The sequence below is a fragment of the Pipistrellus kuhlii genome, unplaced genomic scaffold, assembly GCF_014108245.1.
Source record: "Pipistrellus kuhlii isolate mPipKuh1 unplaced genomic scaffold, mPipKuh1.p scaffold_m20_p_18, whole genome shotgun sequence".
Lineage (NCBI taxonomy): Eukaryota > Metazoa > Chordata > Mammalia > Chiroptera > Vespertilionidae > Pipistrellus > Pipistrellus kuhlii.
In genome coordinates, this window is record NW_023425493.1 from 17,755,839 (window position 1) to 17,773,231 (window position 17,393).

Here is a 17,393-nt window from a genome sequence, read left to right on the forward strand (position 1 = left end):
CCCTGAGCTACTCTGGACAGGGCTGCAGAGCTGGCCCGCCCTGAGCATCTGCTCGGTGAGCAGAGGCCGAGAGCCCAGGAGGATCTAGAAAAGTGTGGAGGAGTCTCCAGATTACTTTATTGTTCCTTTCTCGGCAGACAGCAGGAGTTATAATGGCTGGGGGAGGGAGAGAAAAGGGCCTCGGTTGTTGGGTTGGGCCTGTGCCCAGCCAGATGGTCTTTACACGCATCATCTCCCCCTCTCCTTCTGTCTCTTTGCACCCACACATACCCTCTCAAGCTCCCGAGCACACCCTGCGCTCCCCTCACAGGCACAGGGACTCAGGGCTCTGCCCATTGCAGCTTTCCTCCTTGGAGCGATGACATTTTTATAGGTCCTGGTGTTTTTCTGCCTCAGTCCCAACCCAGACTCATTAGGCATCCGTTGAGGGCTGGGAGAAATTAAGCTGGACCCATACCAAGTTGGCAAATGGCTTGATTTTCATAATTATAAGGGTCCTCCTCACCAGCCCTCATCACCGACACATTGTGCTGCCTTCCCAGCCAGTCCAGAGCTGCGGAAAATGACAGCAGCCCTTTTTCAACGCTGCCTTGCAGACAGTGACATACAGCCAGCGCCGGGCTACAGCAGTAACAGCATCCCCACAGACTCCCCCCGATAAGATGTTTCTCTCCGCAGAGCTCACGCGCCCAGCCAGGCTGGCCGGAGGCAGGTGTCCTCTCCGTCTGACAGATGGGGGTGTTCCGGAGCAGAGAGGCACATTTGGCACGTTGCTCAAGGTCGAACATCAGTTGAGAGCAGAGCAGACGATAGCCAGCCCCGCTGCCTCCAGCATCCTCCCCGTATCCTCTGTCCCCTTTCCTTCCTGGGTCCCAGGGACAGGCTGAGGCTGTTTGTGGCCAGAGTCAGACATGCTCTTTGACGTGACTTCAGTATTCCCGTGGCTGCCCCGGCCTCACCAGGGAGGCCCACAGGAGGAAGCTCAGGCAGGGAGAGGTTCAGCAGACCTAGATCTCTGCCTACCCCTTTCCTTCCCACCCGCATGTAACCTGGAGAAATGGGCCTTGGGCTGATAGGGAGAAGGTGCCAAGTAGTTTCCTAGATGACAGGTGACAGATATGTGAGTGGCATAACTCTGACATCCTCTTGGGACATCCTTAGATAAGCTCTGGGCAGTCGAGGATTTTTTTTTTTCTTTTTCTCTCTCCCTCTCTTCCTTCCTTCCTTTTTCTTATTTTTTGTGCCTAACCCTGCTTTGAGGCCCAAGAAAACAAAAAGTGCTGCTGGTATAAAGGCACCATCTGTGCCCATGAACCCTGGCAGGGCCCAGGCACAGTTTTGGAACCAGAAGGGCTGACTAGAGTGATGTGCAAGTGAGTCTCCAGGCCTGCTGCCCTGCGAAGCCTCTTTTGGCAGGAGAGGCCTCCCTCTGCACGGCTTCCCAAGCAGGCGGCTCCTCCAGCACACTGCCGAGAGCAGCTCTGCTCCCTGGGGCTCCTGCTCCGACAGCAGAGATAATGAGGTTACCAGCCCGGAGAGCCGCCCCTGCAGCTGTGGGCCTCTGGCTGCCAGCCTGAAAATTCGGAGCCTTCCGGTGACAGCTGCGGTTCCCTGGCTGTCGGAGGGCATTTGTCACAAGACCTGGTGGGCAGGCAGGAGGGCCCCAGGCAGCTGGCCAGATGCTGCCAAGATCGGCCTTGCCCCGGGTTTCTATTGTATTTCCCTTCTGTCCCTCCAATTGGAATGGTTGATTTTTTATTCCCCCCCCCCCCCCCCATTAGCTGCCCTGCTTTGGTTCCTGACACACAACGCTGTTTTTTCCACTGATTAGAAAAACAGGGCTTTTGGGGCGCCTGGAGGCATCCATGCAGTAACAAACTGAGAAAGGGGGAGAGTGGCAGTCACCTTCACAGATGGCAGCCAAGGTGAGCGGGGGAGGCAATTGCTAGTTATGGTACACCCCGGAGAGGGTAGGCACTGCCCAGCCCTTTGAGGGCAGGTGGTCTTTCTCCCATGATAGGGGGCAGGCAGTATGGTCCTGAGGGACGGTGGGCCTGCCACAGTCTAACTGCCCACCTCCTTTGGCCGTATCGTACTGGTCCACTGCTGGGGTGCCAACCCCAGCAGACAGGCAGGTTCAGACTCCTCCATCTGAGGAAGCCTTTCCAGTCTAATCTGACCTTGGCTTCTGCCAAGGGCACACAGCCCTGGAGCCAAACCCTTCCCATCATGACCTATCACCCACAATCCCAGCTCTCACAATTCTGGGAAGTCTCCTGAAAGGGTTGAGCAGTTAGTACATGGCTAGATAAAGGCAATTCCACCTGAGAACAGATAGCTTTGGCCCCTTTCTTGAAAGCCTGCACATCTGGGCTCATTTGCTCAGGGGGTAGGGCACAGGAGTCAAGTGGCTGAGTGCTTTTCCTCCCTGGGCCTCAGTTTCCCCACCTGTAAACAGCAGGCACTTAATAGGGGAGAGGACTCCCTACCCTGTGAGTCTGTGAGTGTACTCCAAAGTGGGGTGGGGAGACTTTGACACTCTCTCTCTCTGTGGGGTTCACACCACAGATGTTTGGCTCCCAAGGAGCAGCAAACCCTACAAAGACAAGTGGAATTCCATTTGCTCCTCCAACCTCCAGGGTCCTAAGCGGCTTCGGCTTCCCGAGGACAAAGGGCAGCCCCTCCCCTCCCCGCTGACTTTTCCATCCAAGCCAGTTTCGTGTTAAAGGCACACAGGCAGGTGGAGATCTCAAGTTCTCTTTCTGCAGCCGTCATAATCCTGGATTAAAACAATAAGCTCCAAGAAGACTGGGTTTAACCCTTACATCCCAGGAAGATGATTTAGGGAAATAAGTTGGAATGTTAACACCAACTGACATTTCCCAGTTTATAGGGTGAGGCAGGTAGAGAAAACATATAGTGTACAGAACATATATAAGCTTTCTGCCCAGCATTTGTTCCATTTTTGTACATTATCTAGCCTTTTGAGGACCGAGGATAGAGCACGCCTGCTGTCATACGGTGTGCGGTTTCCTGAGAGAGGGAGGGGAAGAGGTAAGGAAAGCCTGGGACTTTTTATTCTGGGCTGTGTGCTTCATGAGGCAGGGACCTTATCTTGGTGCCTTCTTCTCCGGGCTGCAGGCTGCTGACAGGCCAGAGCCAAGAGCGGTGGCACTGGGCAGCCTGCCTAGGCTCATATTCTGGACTGCCACTTACGAGCTGTGTCACCCTGACAGGTTACTGAGGGGTTAAGTCTCAGTTTCCCCATCTGCTAACTAAGGGCTCAGTAGTTAAGCGAGACCTGAGTCCCTTTAAGGAGGTTAGCATAGAGCTGTTCACATTTGCTGTGATTATTTTTTTTTAATATATTTTATTGATTTCGTACAGAGAGGAGGGAGATAGAAACATCGATGAGAGAGAGTCATCGATCAGCTGCCTCTTGCACAACCCCTACTGGGGATGTGCCCGCAACCAAGGTACATGCCCTTGACCGGAATCGAACCCGGGACCTTTCAGTCCGCAGGCCGACGCTCTATCCATTGAGCCAAACTGGTTTCGGCTGCTGTGATTATTGCTGTTATTAGTAGCACTGTTTGTTTGTTAAATTACTCTCACCCCCTTACTGAGTAAAGAATGCAATCCCTAAACCAGGAACTGAAGTCACCTGCCAAAGAGATGGCCTGGTAGTAGTCTGTAAGGGAAGTCCTGTTTGGAAGTGACACACCATCTCAAAGCTAGAGGGGGCGAGGTGGTGCTTTTGCTTTAGACTTTCAAAAACCTTTGACAGGGCCTCACAGGAAATCATCTTCCAAAGAGGAGGCTGTTGGGTAGCAGAGGGAACCAGCGGCCTAGACCACAAACAGGAGCTTCTCTCAGCAGAGAAGGAAGAGAGGGCATCCTTAAGAAGGACTGCTTAGAACATGCTTCATCTAACACCTTGCAAAGGATCTGGGTGGAGCTGCACAGAGTTTACCTAGGACATCAAAGTGAAGGCTAACACGTTCCCCACTGGGCTGGCCGTCTAGTGTGTGGGGGCAGGTGTCCAAGACACCCCAGGTGGAGGGACAATGGCCTGCTCAGCTCTGGTGGCCAGGCAGGAGCGCTTCCTTTTCCTGAATTTTAGCCTGACTCCCCAACGGTGACTTATTAAATTGGCTTTCTTGAGCCCCTCTATTCATAAAGGTTGGGACCTGAATGAGATTTTAGTGTGAGGTGTGTGTGAGTGCAATAATGACATGGCATCGAGTCCCAAGTGACACCAGCTGTGTGGTAGGGCTTCAAGTGTTAAGTTAGCATCCTTCCCTCTCCATCTAGGATTTAGAACACTAGATGCGCCAGGAGCATGGTATTTAAAAACACTGGTGAATGGTTAAGTTACTTTTTCTTTCTAGTTTTGGTCTTGGTGGTTTGGGGAGTGATAAGAGGGCTTACCTCTACTTTTCCTTTGGGCCTATATCTGAATCAGTAGGCAGGACGGGGAATGGTGGGGACAAGCAGGGTGGGCAGGGCTCAGTCATTCTTCCTTTCATTCTTGCCTTGGGTGCCCTCAGGTGTACCTACAGCCCCGAGAATCCTGGGAGTTACAGGAGTGTTGCTTCCCCCATGCTCACCCCCAGGACTCATCATGACCTCCTGATCCTAGGGGCCCAGAAGATCCAGAACCTGACTTCTGAGCAAAAATGGCTCCAAACACTGGGCTATGTGAAACATGTACCAGGCCAATCTCTGAGCAGACAGCAGTGGGCAGCAGCTCAGACTCACAGATGCCCCCTGAACCTCCACTGTGAGTGTCCTCTGACCATCCTTCCCAGTCAGGACACTGCCCACCCCCCTAATCACTTAGTGTGCCCGCTTTCCCCAAGACACTGGTGGAGTGGCCAGAGCAAGCTCTGTGGGATTGCAGGGTGAGATTGGAGGAGGAGAGACCCTATACATGATCCGAGAACACCACCTCGATTGGGAAAGGAATTGGGCAATAAGTGCTTTGCATTTGTACACTTTCCCTAAGGGTTTTTACAACTGCTATTTCCTTTTAGACTCACACAGTACTATGAAATCAACCACACACATACTATTTGTCCCGCTTTAAAGATGAAGAAACTGAGGCCAGGCAGGGGAACCGAATCCCACAAAGCAAGAGCACGTCCTTTGCAATGTTCTGCACGGTGAGTGGTTTTGCTGAAGTAGCAGGCAGGCCCAGCCTGGGACATGGGGTGACTGGCACCCTCTACTCGATCTCAGAGTTGACAATCCATAGTGGCCCACTGTCCCCTGATCTGCCCTTGTGCTTTCTCAAGGTCTCCTACTCTCCCATTGATCGGTAAATGGAGGGACAATGGTGAGGAGGGAGGGAGAAAGGGTGCACTGTGAGTTCTTACCTGTTCTGGTCTGAGTCCTGCAGGGAGATGCCTGAGTCCCAGTCCATGTCCCCGGGCGGTTGCTCTAGGACCCAGAACAGAAGCGGAGATCAGGGCAGAGCCAGAAACTGGGCTCTCCACTGCCACTTGATGAATGTCAAGGAGAAAAGTGTCTCCAGAAGCCATTTACTTCCCAGATAAACCCGCTCCTCTCCTCTGCCTCTGTCTCCACCTGAGAGGTGGAGGCATGGCCTGTCACAGTGGCCGTGGTAGGCCCTTCCGTGGGCTAAGGGGCCCACACAGGACCTCTCTCAGGAGTGTGTGAGGAGTGAGCTCTTGAAATAGGAAGGAAAGGAGGGACAGAAGTGTCTTCTCAGGCTTGAACACTTGCACAGCCCAGTGGTGCTACTGCCTGAGTTCAGTCCACCTGACAAGATACTTAGCCACTTGGTGGTGAGGGCACATCATTGGAGGGAGATGCAAAGAGCCTCTAGAAGAGGCTACTTGCCACAGGAAAGAAGCTATGGTAGCCGCCATCCCCAAGCACAGAGGGTGGCCTCCCATTGGCCTGGGGAGTCATGGGGGTACTCAGCAGATAGGGCTGGCTGTGGGGGGAGGAGGTAAACAATCTATGTCAAAGCCAAGCATAAGAGGACATCCTGATGATTCTGGTGACAGGCAGCACACCTCCCTCTCCTGCCCCAGCCCCTGCTTTTCCTTCTGGACTCCCTTCTGCTGTCCCCACCACCCAGACCTGCAGAGTGAGCCTCACCTGATACAGCTCTGTCCCAGGAGAGAGTCCGAGCTGGGACTCCCACCTTGGGGGGGCCCTGCCCCCCAACAATGAGCATCTCCTGCAGAAGAAGGCGGTTCCTCTCCACCTGTTCAGACAGGGGCAAGGCACTGCGCCCAGTGCCCAGAGCCCCCAGGTCTCCAGCTCTCCAGAGGCCCCCCAGCAGGCCTGGTCTGGGGACAAAGTCCTCCTCAGAGGTTAGAGACAAGCTGTCCAGGTCTTCCCCTGAATATAGATCATCCTGAAAGGGGCATGACCTTCCTTTCCTCAGGTTGGGCACGTGGGTAATTCTGTCACAAGGTCTAGGGCCCCTAGGTCGTCCTGAAGTGACTCTGTGGATGGGGCTGTCTTGCAAAGAGCTGGACCCTGGCAGCAGACTCCTCTCATGGTCAGGCAGAGTCCACAGGCTCCTCTCATTGTAGCACTTCAGCCTAGGGGTGGGCGGCCTGGGAGGTCTGGGGCTCCCATTCATGGCAAGTTCCTTCTCATTGGCACTGTTGTCCAGCTGTCCTTCGTTTGGGTTCTGAGCATGGAGAACCACAGCCGTATCCAGCAAGGGAGACCCTGCTGATGGATCTCTGGCTCCACCCCCTTTGACTCGTCGGCATTTGGGTTTCTTGGGGGATGGTCTCTCATGGGTAGTGAGGCAGGGGCTTGCCCCCTGTTTGCCTGCTGTCATCTTTTCCTTCAAGGCCCTGACCTTGGACTCCAGCACCGAGGGTCCTTGGGGCTGTATTCCCCATGCCCTGGGAGGGTGGGGGGCCATCTGGCTGGGTGTTCTGTCTTCCTGAGGGCAGGACCAGGGTCTTGGGAGTTGTCCATTATTGAGCTGTGACTCAGTGCCACTTCTCTCCATAGCTGAGGTCACTTCCATGGAGCTGGCTATTCTGCTCTCTATTTTGGATTCTCTGGAAAATAAAATAGACAGAGCTCCTTAGACCCCACACCTGGCTAGCTCCAGCAACTTCCTGGGTCCCCAAAGTGCCTTCATATTGAGCCCTGTCCAGACAAGAGTAATCTGGGGGCAGAGCAGGGAATAAATATCCTGCAGATAATGTGAAAGCACTTTGGAAAGCAAAATTCACTGAATGATACAAAAAGATATTATTAAATTTGGGTTTTCTAACTCCGTTTTACAGAGGGGGCACAAACATCAAACAACTAATTCTAAGCCAGATGTGGACCAAAGTGAAAAGCCAGGCCAGATCTCCCAATGCCTGGCTCTTGTCTTCCTGACAGGTGATCTCAGTGAAGATGTGATTCCCTCGGGATCTGTCTGTTGGGTGGAAGGTGCCCCATGCCTCCACCTCCCCTCCCCCCCCCACACACACATCACACTCCCTCCCTCCAAACCACAGGACACAGCATGGTGCTGTGTTCAAAGGCTGGCCATGATCAGTCACTAGCTCCTACCAGCATCTGCTCCAGGCAGGCCTGCAAGTGCTTTCAAACACACACTCTCTCAAATAATCCTCACATCCTTCAGCCACACAGCATTATGATCCTCACTTTCAGACTGCGAACCTGAGGTACAGCAAGATTATGCCACAGAGGTACTAAGGGGAAGCGGGTTTGGAATGCAAAGCTTTTTGTTTCAAAGCCATGACTCTTCCAAAGCACTCGGTGGTCACTTAACCCCGGCCCCCTTATTCTATAGTGAGAATGATCCAGACTAGCAGGCTTCGGTGACTTGCCAAGACTGTCAGTGAGCACAGGATTTTATTCACCAAGTCGTTCTGTGCTCACATACGGGCCATAAGGGCTTGATATTTACCCTGCACTCTGAGAAAATGTTCCCTCAACATCATACATCTAGATATGTCCCACTTGAAATAAACTGCATGTATAAAAATCCATATTTACATATATTACAAATTAGGAGTTAATTATTTACTTCATATGTTGACTAAAGAGTCACCATAGAATTATCTTAATTGGCAAGTCCCTCTACTTTTTTTTATTACAATTTAATTTATACATGTTTCAGGTATGTACACATTTCATAAAGCAAAGTACACACAGTGCAAAATGTCGCACCAGCTTCCAGCCAGTGTAGTTTAAGGACTATCTTTAGAAGGCCGAGATCATCTACTCTGCCAGTTAAACTAGGATCTACCAACTTTCTCTTTGCAGCCTAGTCACCGATTTCTCCCTTCTAAGGTTCAATCCAGAGAAAAAGGGATTAGAATATAATGGGAGTCATTTTGGTTAAATAAAAATAAACTTTCTGATGGTAAACTCTCTAGACCTGTATTCCACAGCTAATCCATCTAGGGAGACCTTCCAGCGGGACATAGCCGGCGGCCTGGGGAAACAGAAGGTGCTGCTGCTTGGAGTGAGTCTATGGCCCAAGTGCTGCATTTGCTCAAACTCAGAAAGGCTGAAATGAAGATGGACATGGAGGGCAGGCCTCCCCCAACCCTTCCAGCTCCGCGGCTCCGCCACCCCGCCACCCCACAGCCGGCCGGCTCCTCGCCTCCTCCTCCGTACTCACTGAAGGCCCCCACTGGCAGGTCTGGCCTCTGGCTCCTCCATCCCCTCCATCCTTGGACCAGCGAGCCCTCCTCTGGTCCCCTCTCCTTCCCAGGCCCCGGGGCCAGGCTCCGCTCCCGGCTCCGCAGTCAGCCCTGGGCCCGGGCGGGGTCCAGCTGCGGCCTCCCTCCGGGTCGGAGGAGGGAAGCAGGTCAGGCAGGGATGGCTGTGGCATCGGCTGCTAGTTCGTAGCTGTGCCACGAAGGGGAAAGAAGCCCAGCCTGGCGCCTTCCAGGGCCGGGGCAGGGAGAGCAGAGCGGAGCGGAGCGGAGCAGAGCGGAGCGCAGCCTGGAGGGGAGCGGAAGGGGCTGGAGCAGCGGGGCCTGCCCCGCCCGGCCTCGCCCCCTCGGCACCGGCTGCAGCAGCCCGAGCCCCAGAGAGCGAGCGAGCCAGCGTCTCGCAGACGTCAGAGGGGCGGGAGGGCAGGCGAGGCCCCGCTGAGTTCAGGAACCCGCCTGAGCCCCGTGGGACGCAGGGACGCGGGGTGCTTAGCCCTACTGACCCCTCGTGGCGAGGGGCAGACCCCGGGGCAGCTGTGGGCAGCGCAGCTGTGGGATGAGGCTCAACGGGAGCAAAAGCTAAGAAAACAATACGTTCTTCCCAAGCTTCTTCGTGGGAATGCGTGTAACTCTACACCCCAGGCTGCCAGTGAGGCTCCGCTATCCGGGTGAAGCTAAGGAATGCCCTTGGTTTAGACAGCTTTTCCAGGGGAGTTCGGAGCCCTCTGCCACAGGACGTCCCCGTCAGCCTGGGGCACCATTTTCTTCGAGGTCAAGGTCATTAATTTCTGTTTTGCAGAGGCGTGAGGGTCACCGGAGTAGAGGTGGGTTCCCTCATCCTGTCTTGCCAAAGGGAGAGCCTGGTGCCTGCGTTGCCAGCTCCCTGGGGTAGGCGCCTGGGGGTGAGGGTGGGGGGGACCCCTGAAGACACCGCATCACTTTTTCCAGACCTAGAAGTAGCAGTTAAAGAGCTTCACCTGCATCTGTGGCCCAAGCCAACCGGAGCTTTCTTTCTCACCACCCAGAGGGAGGTGCCGGAGCCTTGCCTATTTCCAAACCTGTTTTCTCACAAAGGATGGGAAACAAGAGAGTTAGGACCGGGGAAAGTCCGGAAATCTCTACAGAGGGGAAAGTGCTCATTCATCTTTCCTGCAGCTAGCAAGCTTCTCTCTTCTGTTTGCATATGTGCGCTATGGTCACCATCTAGATGACAGGCATAGCAACAGTAAGGACCACACCATGAGGGTGCAGTGGCCAATAGAGGTCCTTTCCAGAGGCCTCTATTGTGAGGAATTCCCCTGCGGAAGGAGGGGCATGTGGGCAGGGCCAAAACACCCAGTCCTGAGAGCAGCTCTCTGGGAAGCTGTGGTAGAATAGCCTTGAGCTAATTTAGGAACCAGGGCAGCCCCTCTGTGATACAGAACAGGCCCAAGGTCCCACAGCTCTCGTGACAGGTGGTTTCCAGAGCCTGGGCCCAGTGCTCTTGCAGCTAGCTCCCTTCCCCCTGCATAGTACTAGAGCAAGTGGTTTCTCCAACAGGGCACACTGATCTTTGGTACTGACCACCTCATGATAGGGTACCATTTAGGACAGCATACTGTGCACCTGCATCGGGCTAAGCACACTGCATTCCTTATCTCATAGGGCAACCTTAAAAGATGGGTACTGGGTATTATCTCCTTTCTGCAGATGGGGAAAGTGAGTTACTAGCTCTGTGACCTTAGGTGATTTGTCCAAGGTCACAGAGCTAGTAAGTGGCAGGCCTTCTGGAGTACGAGGCCCTCACATCACACTGTATGTGCTGCCAGTATTCTGCACATTCAGCATGGAACGCTTTAGTTTAAAAAAAAAATCAAAAAATTTTCGGAAGTGCTATAATAGTCAAAATATGCAGCCCAGCCATAATGGACTTTTCTTTCTGTGGCCTTTCTGCCTTCCTTATTCATGCTATTCAAGGTAAAATCATCTCTTGGGACTTGCTCAGGGCCACACAGCAAGTAGAGAAGAATCTGAACTAATCCGGTTCAGCTCCAAGATCTTTTTCCTTGCTTCCCTTTGTCAGAGGCATCTCAGGACTCAAATTCTTGGAGGTAACTTCTCCATGACTCCTGTCCCCAACCCTCCCCCAGAAGTTAATGATCTCTAAGGCAAGTTTCTGAAAGTTCCAGCAGAGGCTTAATGTTTAAAAGAAACCTGCCCCCCCCCCCAACCTTCTGAGATGCAAATAAATACCTTCAGTTAACTTATTAAATTTATTTTACTCTTAATATAGAGGGAAAAGAGAGTCACATCTATACAGAGGCTTTAAAATATCACATATTTAAAAGCACTAATAAGCAAGTCCTCTGAATGTGATCAAATTACCGAGACATGTGAATCTGAGGTACTTCTCATTCATTTGGTTTGGTTCAGTAAATATCTGTTGAGCTCCTATTATGTGCCAGGCACTGGGAAGACAAAATATAATACCATAAAGCCTGACCTTGAGACATTTCTGGTCAAGTGGGGCATGGAAGGGGCAGGTAATAAGCTTTCTGTATAAGAGCTCCCATTGAGGGTGGCGCAGGGTAGCGGAGTTGGTGGGTTCACAGGAACACACTGAGGTGTGTGCTGGGTGGGAGGGGATGTCACAGAGAGCTAGGTCTTATAGAATCAGCAGGAATTAGCCAGACAGAGGGTGGGTGGAAGACATTTCAGGTGGAGAGATTAGCATAAACACAAGCAATGAGGTGTGAAACTGCCTGGCTTCACTATTACTACCTGTAAAAGTGAAACTGGGAAAGGACAGGGAGAGCTGAAGCTGCAGCATAGGGTGGCTTAGGGCCTCTGAGGCTAGGAGAGGAATTTACACTCTGTCCTGTGAAGTGGAAATCTCTTAAAGGTGGTCTACACTGGGCCTACCCCCTTTAGCATAGCTTGTTTCTGGGCTGGGGAACTACCTTATATCCTTATGTATCAGACTCATTTCATTACCAGCTTTTGGAGAGAAATCTAGGAAGAACACAAATACATGGTAAGTAGCAATCACATAGCCCTTTTCCTCCATTTGAACAACTAGGGAAGCCCACCTTCCACTCAGCCTGGATAGAAACTCAAGCCTCACTCTTCCTCATGCTCTCAACACTCAGAGGCATGTGGAATGAAGAGGTATGTGGAATGTGGAAACTGGGTTCCACTTAAGATGAAGATATAGGTGAGAAACAGTCCTTCCAGGTCACACTGTTAGAGTCAGGTGTGTGTGGGGCAAGTCGAATGGGAGAGACACTTCTGCCATTCCCCTGCTGTACTGCCTGATGAAGCTTGTCCAACGGGAAACCTGAATTTTCTGGTTGCTCCTTTCTTGGCCATGGGAAAACAATCATATGATCTACAAAGTATAATGACTTTATGTACCTTTAAAATAACTATCATAATTACACTCATTTTAAATAATTATACATTATAGAACTTATAGACCATTGTTAAATGAATATGGTCATGCAAAGCATTCTTATTCAGTCCCTAATTATGGTAGGACCACCCTGAGGTTTCATCAGCCTCTACTTCTGTGTGCATTGTTGAATTTTGTTAGCTACATTTTAGCTTCCATTGAAATCATTGTAATTTTTAAAAAAATATGTTTTTATTGATTTTTTAGAGACAAAAGGGGAGGGATGGAGAAATAGAAACATAGATGGAAAATATCAACCTGCTGCCTCCCGCATGCTCCCTACGGGGGACAGCGCCCACAACCAGGGCTTGTGCCCTGATAGGGAATCGAATCGTGATTTCCTGTTCATGGGTCAATGCTCAACCACTGAGCCACACTGGGTGGGTGAAGTCATTTTTAATCGAACAATTGGTATGAGGACTATACTAATGTATTTTTCCATAGTTCATATGTCTTAAGCAAATCATTAATATAGTACCAAGCACTTTCTGTTTTTTCTTGAGATCAAAAATTGTCACAAACATGACTTTAGGGTACAGTCACCCTTCAATATAGTTCTCATTTTGTGGATGAGGAAGTTGACTTGGCCAAGATACAATGATTAGAGATAGGTCAAAGTCAGGTGTCCTGTTGATAGCCTCCCACATGGCAGGCATGGAGGAGGGACAGTACTAAAATATTTCCCCAATCTCAATCATTATGATTAGGATTATGAACTGAAAAGCTGCAGTTTGAGACCAAATGTTTAGGAAAAGTCAGGGTGGATACAGGGTGAGTAGGCATCATCAAAGGCAGTTAAGTCTGGAGGCCATATCTCCAAGGAAGGTCCCTGTCCCATCCTAGTGGGCTCTCTGCCTGCCTGCCAGCCTTGGAGAGCAGTGCAGGCTGACCCTGACCAGGTAAGAACCCCATTTCTGTCCTACCAAAATTAGGGACTGAATAAGAATGCTTTGCATAACCACATTCATTTAACAATGGTCTGTAAGTTTTATAAATGTATAATTATTTAAAATGAGTATAATTATGATATATAGTTATTTTAAAGGTACATAAAGTCATTATACTTTGTAGATCATATGATTGTTTGCTATGAAAACCCCAAACATTTAATTTGGGTGAGTTCTGGGTATAAGCTTGATCAAGTGAGAGACTGGTAAGGAGGACAATGGAAATGCATTTTACTTGTTAAAGAAACTCTCTAAGGAGGTTTTCACTCAGGATGGAAGTGCTGGGATCCTGGGTTGTGAACATGCCTTCCCATAGCTCTCCCCTCCTACATCTGCAGGGACAGAGGTTAAACACTGCCATCTGCCTCATACTGTCCTTCTTTCTGTGAAAGGCAGACACCAGTATGTGCGTTAGAGCAGCAGCTCCTATTCTTTAATGCCCCCAACAGCCATGCAAGTCAGATTTTGCAGAGGAAGAAGCTAAGTAAGACTCAAGAAGGCCTAGGAAACTGCCCACAGTTACAAGGCTGGTGAGTGACCCAGCCACCAGCCCTGCTCCAGGCCTAGCAACCACATTTCTGGCTGAGTTATAGCAGGGAGACGGCGGCTCTCAGGTGGGTGCCCTCTAGGAATGCTTCCCTCTCAAGTCAGAGCCTCTCCAACCCCACTGATGCCCAAAGGGAAACAAGGCTTGCACCTGGGAGGGTGAGGTAGGGTGGATGTGAGTGCCACCTCAGGCATGGAGGACAGCTGCGCTCGCTCGCTCTCTCTCTCTCTCTCTCTCTCTCTCTCTCTCTCTCTCTCTCTCTCTCTTTCTCTCTCTCTCTCTCTCTCATACACACACATACTTTTGGTGGCAGGCAGGCAGGGAGGGAGGAAGGCTAACCATGTGAGTGGAGGTCTAACCTGGCCAAGTGGAATGGATCAGTGTTGGATGGGGGAAGGTCTCCCCAGAGCCTCAGAAGCTGCTTTGGGCAGAGGGGAAAGACAGTACATCTTGGCCAACTGCAAGGTAGTGCTATTGCCTTGGAAAGCCCAAGCTCTTCATTTTCTATCTTTTTTGTGTCCTTTCTCTGGACTGACTCTGGAAAGGGAGTCCAGTGTCAGTTTATCTTGCTGTCAGCAGCCTTTGAACACTGCCTCAAGCAAGTGGGGAAGTCAGCATGGAGCCCTGCAGACTCCTTGCTTCTGGCTGGGGATGAGCTTGACAAGCTCTGAAGAGCAGTTGCATCCTCTTTCCCCCTAGAGACATCGTTCCAGGCCACAGTGGGGACAGATACCTGAGAGCTCTCACCAGCAGTCCCCAGCTAGCTTACACCACGAGATGCGGTCTTGGAGGGACACCAAGGTGGCCAGTCTTTGGATCCAGGGGAGGTTAGTGTGCTCCCTATGTGGAAGCTGCCCTCAGGCTTTCCCGCTGCAGACTAGCTCCTCAGATCGACCACTCTCTGGGGCCTTCTGGAGCGAAACCCTCTCTAAACACCAGGCTGTGCAATGCCTTTTCCTGTGGGGGTTCCAGCCTCCCTGTTCCCTCCTGCCCCCACCACCAGGGAGGCTTTGCTGAGGACACAGATGAACCTCAGAAGCAGCCTCTCTGAGCAGAATTCCTTCCACTTCTGCAGTGCATGGAAAGTTTTTTCCTGGATTAAATTAAGGTACATGATGGGCAAGGTATGGAGGGAAAGATACAAATTCGAAAAGTCCAGGATTAGAATCTGGCAGCTGGTATTCAGCTCTGGGTAGGCTCCATCTACTTATGGGACCAAGTGCTGGTCAATTCCTCACCTGGAAATGCTGGACGGGACTAACAGGTCCCAAAATAAATTCCTCAGAACCTCAGGGTCCATGACGAATTAATAGGTCTCCTATGAAAAAGAGAATTCAGGTCCAGAAAGTTTGGGCAGATAATGTATGTCATCTCGTCCTCCTGGCAGATCTTTAGGCTCAGGACATTTCAAAGGTTCATGGAAGTCCTGAAGTGAAAACAAGATAAAACGAACCCAGTTTACTTTTGTTTAACCCTGCCTTTCTCAGAGGTAACTGGCCGCAGAAGCCGTTTCCCTTTGGGATACACTTTAGGATAACCTGGTCCTAATAACCTCTCAGGTTTATTCCTTCTGGGATAGCCTAGGTTTCTCAACCCAGCATAGAGGAGCAGGCAGCTGCTGTACCCCAAATTCTAGATACCACGAAAGGTCCAGGCTATCCGCAGAAAAGGCTCCCTCAGGACAAGGGCAGCCAATCCCAGCTTTATTTTATTTTAGAAAGTCTAGTGCTATGAGACCAAAAAGGGGGAGACTTCGAAAAATGTCAGTTTCCACTCTGATTCCTTGTCAATTTGATTAAGCCAATTCACCTTAAAAACTAGCAGCCTCGTTTACCCATCTGTAAAAAGGGAAAACTAAAAAGACTTGGTTGGCACTCATTCAACATTAGCCCTTAGAACAGAAGTTTCTCAACTTGTGGTCCCCTTACACCTAATGAGGAGGGGAGCATAAACTATTTCTAATATTTAAAGAAGTCTAAAGGAAATTATACATTTACCATGAGAAATGTCTTTGCATTTGACTGGTATTGTTATCAACTCAGTTTGACATCAGTTGCCATGGGGACGAGGATTATTATGCAATAAATATGGTTGGTTTGTTGGACAATATCTTTACAAACTTAGGGTACGTAAAGGAGCAACCAGTAATAAAAAGGTAAGAAGCTACTGACTCAAGAGGTTGGATCCAAAACCGGTTTAAAAGTATGATAGCAGAGCGTGAAGAGGTGGATTGGATCCGGGGGAGGTTAGAGTGTTCCAAGGGCAGATGCTGCCCCAAGTAGCCTCTTGGGTACACCCAGGGTGTGTGGAGAAGCATGTGTTTAATGGTGAAGTGGATGTGACAAAGTGGCTCTTTTCAGAGCATACTGGGGAAGGGTTTCAGCTGAGACTGGGTATAGAGTGCCACCTCTACTGAGCTGAGAGCAGAGACCTCAGAGTCCCCAGGAGGCCAGTGGGCTCATGGATATGGCCAAAGTGGATTCTTTACAACTTCTTAGAAAGCCTCTCGGAGTGCCAATGTCTGAGGATTTTCAATCACGTGAGCTCTGATTTCATATGTGAAAAGTCCCACCGCATTGGGCCCAATTGTCACCCTTCATGAGCAGCCACATCTGGAAAGGTTCTGTGCGGTTCATGGCTGTTTACTAGTACCTCTAAGATGTTGCTCACCTCTCTAGTTCCCTACTCTCTTTTTGCCCCTTCTTTCTCCCAATGTCCAGCTCCATTTTGCAGTAGCCTTGGGAACAGGGCTTGTCTCTGCCTCCAGGACAGCAATTGTGAAAATCATGGTTGGTAGAACCCTACAGGTAATCAAAAAGGGGATTGGATTTTTCTTTCTTCCATATCTAAGACAAAAAGATATTGCTAACATCGGTACTGCTAACATCTCTTGCTAAGAGTTGGGTCATTTCTGAGAAGATTTGAAAGTAACAAGAGAAATGAGGTGGATTCAATCTGCCTCAGGACCTAAACCAGGCTGTTGGCATTAGCTGACTAAAGCTTAAAATGTTCTTTTTTGTCTCTCTAGAGAGCAAAAGCATTTCACTGTTGTTATTGTTTTGTTTTTTGTTGTTTTTTTAAAATGATGTGCCCTGATAAATATATGCATATTTGGGGTGGAGGAGTTAGTCATTAATTAAAATGCAGGGAGAAATATGACTTAGATATGGACCAAAAAGATTATTGGGTGTATTGTCTCTAGTGCATCCTTCCAGACTAGTATCTGAGTATTTTGCAATTCTATAAGTTGTAGAACAAGTGTTAGTAATTAAAGTGATTTTTGTTCATAGAATTGACAGTGATTTATTTGATGGAACTGCCCCATGAGTATTGACCAGTTTTGATGATTTTGCATTTTGTAAATTTTTCTCAGCATTCCAAATGTCTTATATGTGTGTGTTTTGGATTCTCTTTTGAACAGGTTGCAACATTTTACGGATTGTTTCAATTAATGAAAAAATAGAATCTGATGTGTTCATTTTATAGCTACATGAGAGGATGATTAATATGCCCTTTTAAGTTATCTTTTGATGCATCCACAGAGAAAGGCTCATGTAAAGACAAGAGAGAAGGCAGCCTACTACAAGCCAAAGAGAGGCTCCAATCCTCTGGAACATACATCTTATAAAGGTTCTCTATCATGCTAGCCACCTGTTACTCAACAAGTCAATGGCTAAATACCATATACTTGAGGTGGCATTGATCTGATCTAATGATGATACCACATTTGGCACTGTGCCTGAGACTAGGGTTATACTTGAGTGTGTTTGTGATGGTCTGCAATGATT

The 17,393-nt window shown here is 49.9% G+C and overlaps 1 protein-coding gene across 6 annotated transcripts in view; it reads right to left on the reverse strand.

Moving 5' to 3' along the window:
• Window positions 1-15,306, reverse strand: part of KIAA1614 (KIAA1614 ortholog) — a 35,326-nt gene extending 20,020 nt beyond the window's left edge. For 4 of the 6 annotated variants that reach the window (XR_006741955.1, XM_045583161.1, XM_045583163.1 and 1 more), the window contains exons 1-3: window positions 11,621-11,742; window positions 6,130-7,058; window positions 5,379-5,442 (exon numbers count right to left, since the gene is read on the reverse strand). Coding sequence is in view for 5 of the 6 variants with exons in the window: in XM_045583161.1 (XP_045439117.1) it covers window positions 5,379-5,442; window positions 6,130-7,058; window positions 11,621-11,727 (1,100 nt within the window). In the remaining variant the exon portion in view is untranslated. Of the gene's footprint in view, window positions 1-5,378; window positions 5,443-6,129; window positions 7,059-8,644; window positions 9,351-11,620; window positions 11,743-14,843 lie in introns of those variants that run through there. The other 2 variants (XM_045583164.1, XM_045583162.1) reach the window with 2 other exon arrangements.
• Between the last annotated feature and the right edge of the window lie 2,087 nt (window positions 15,307-17,393).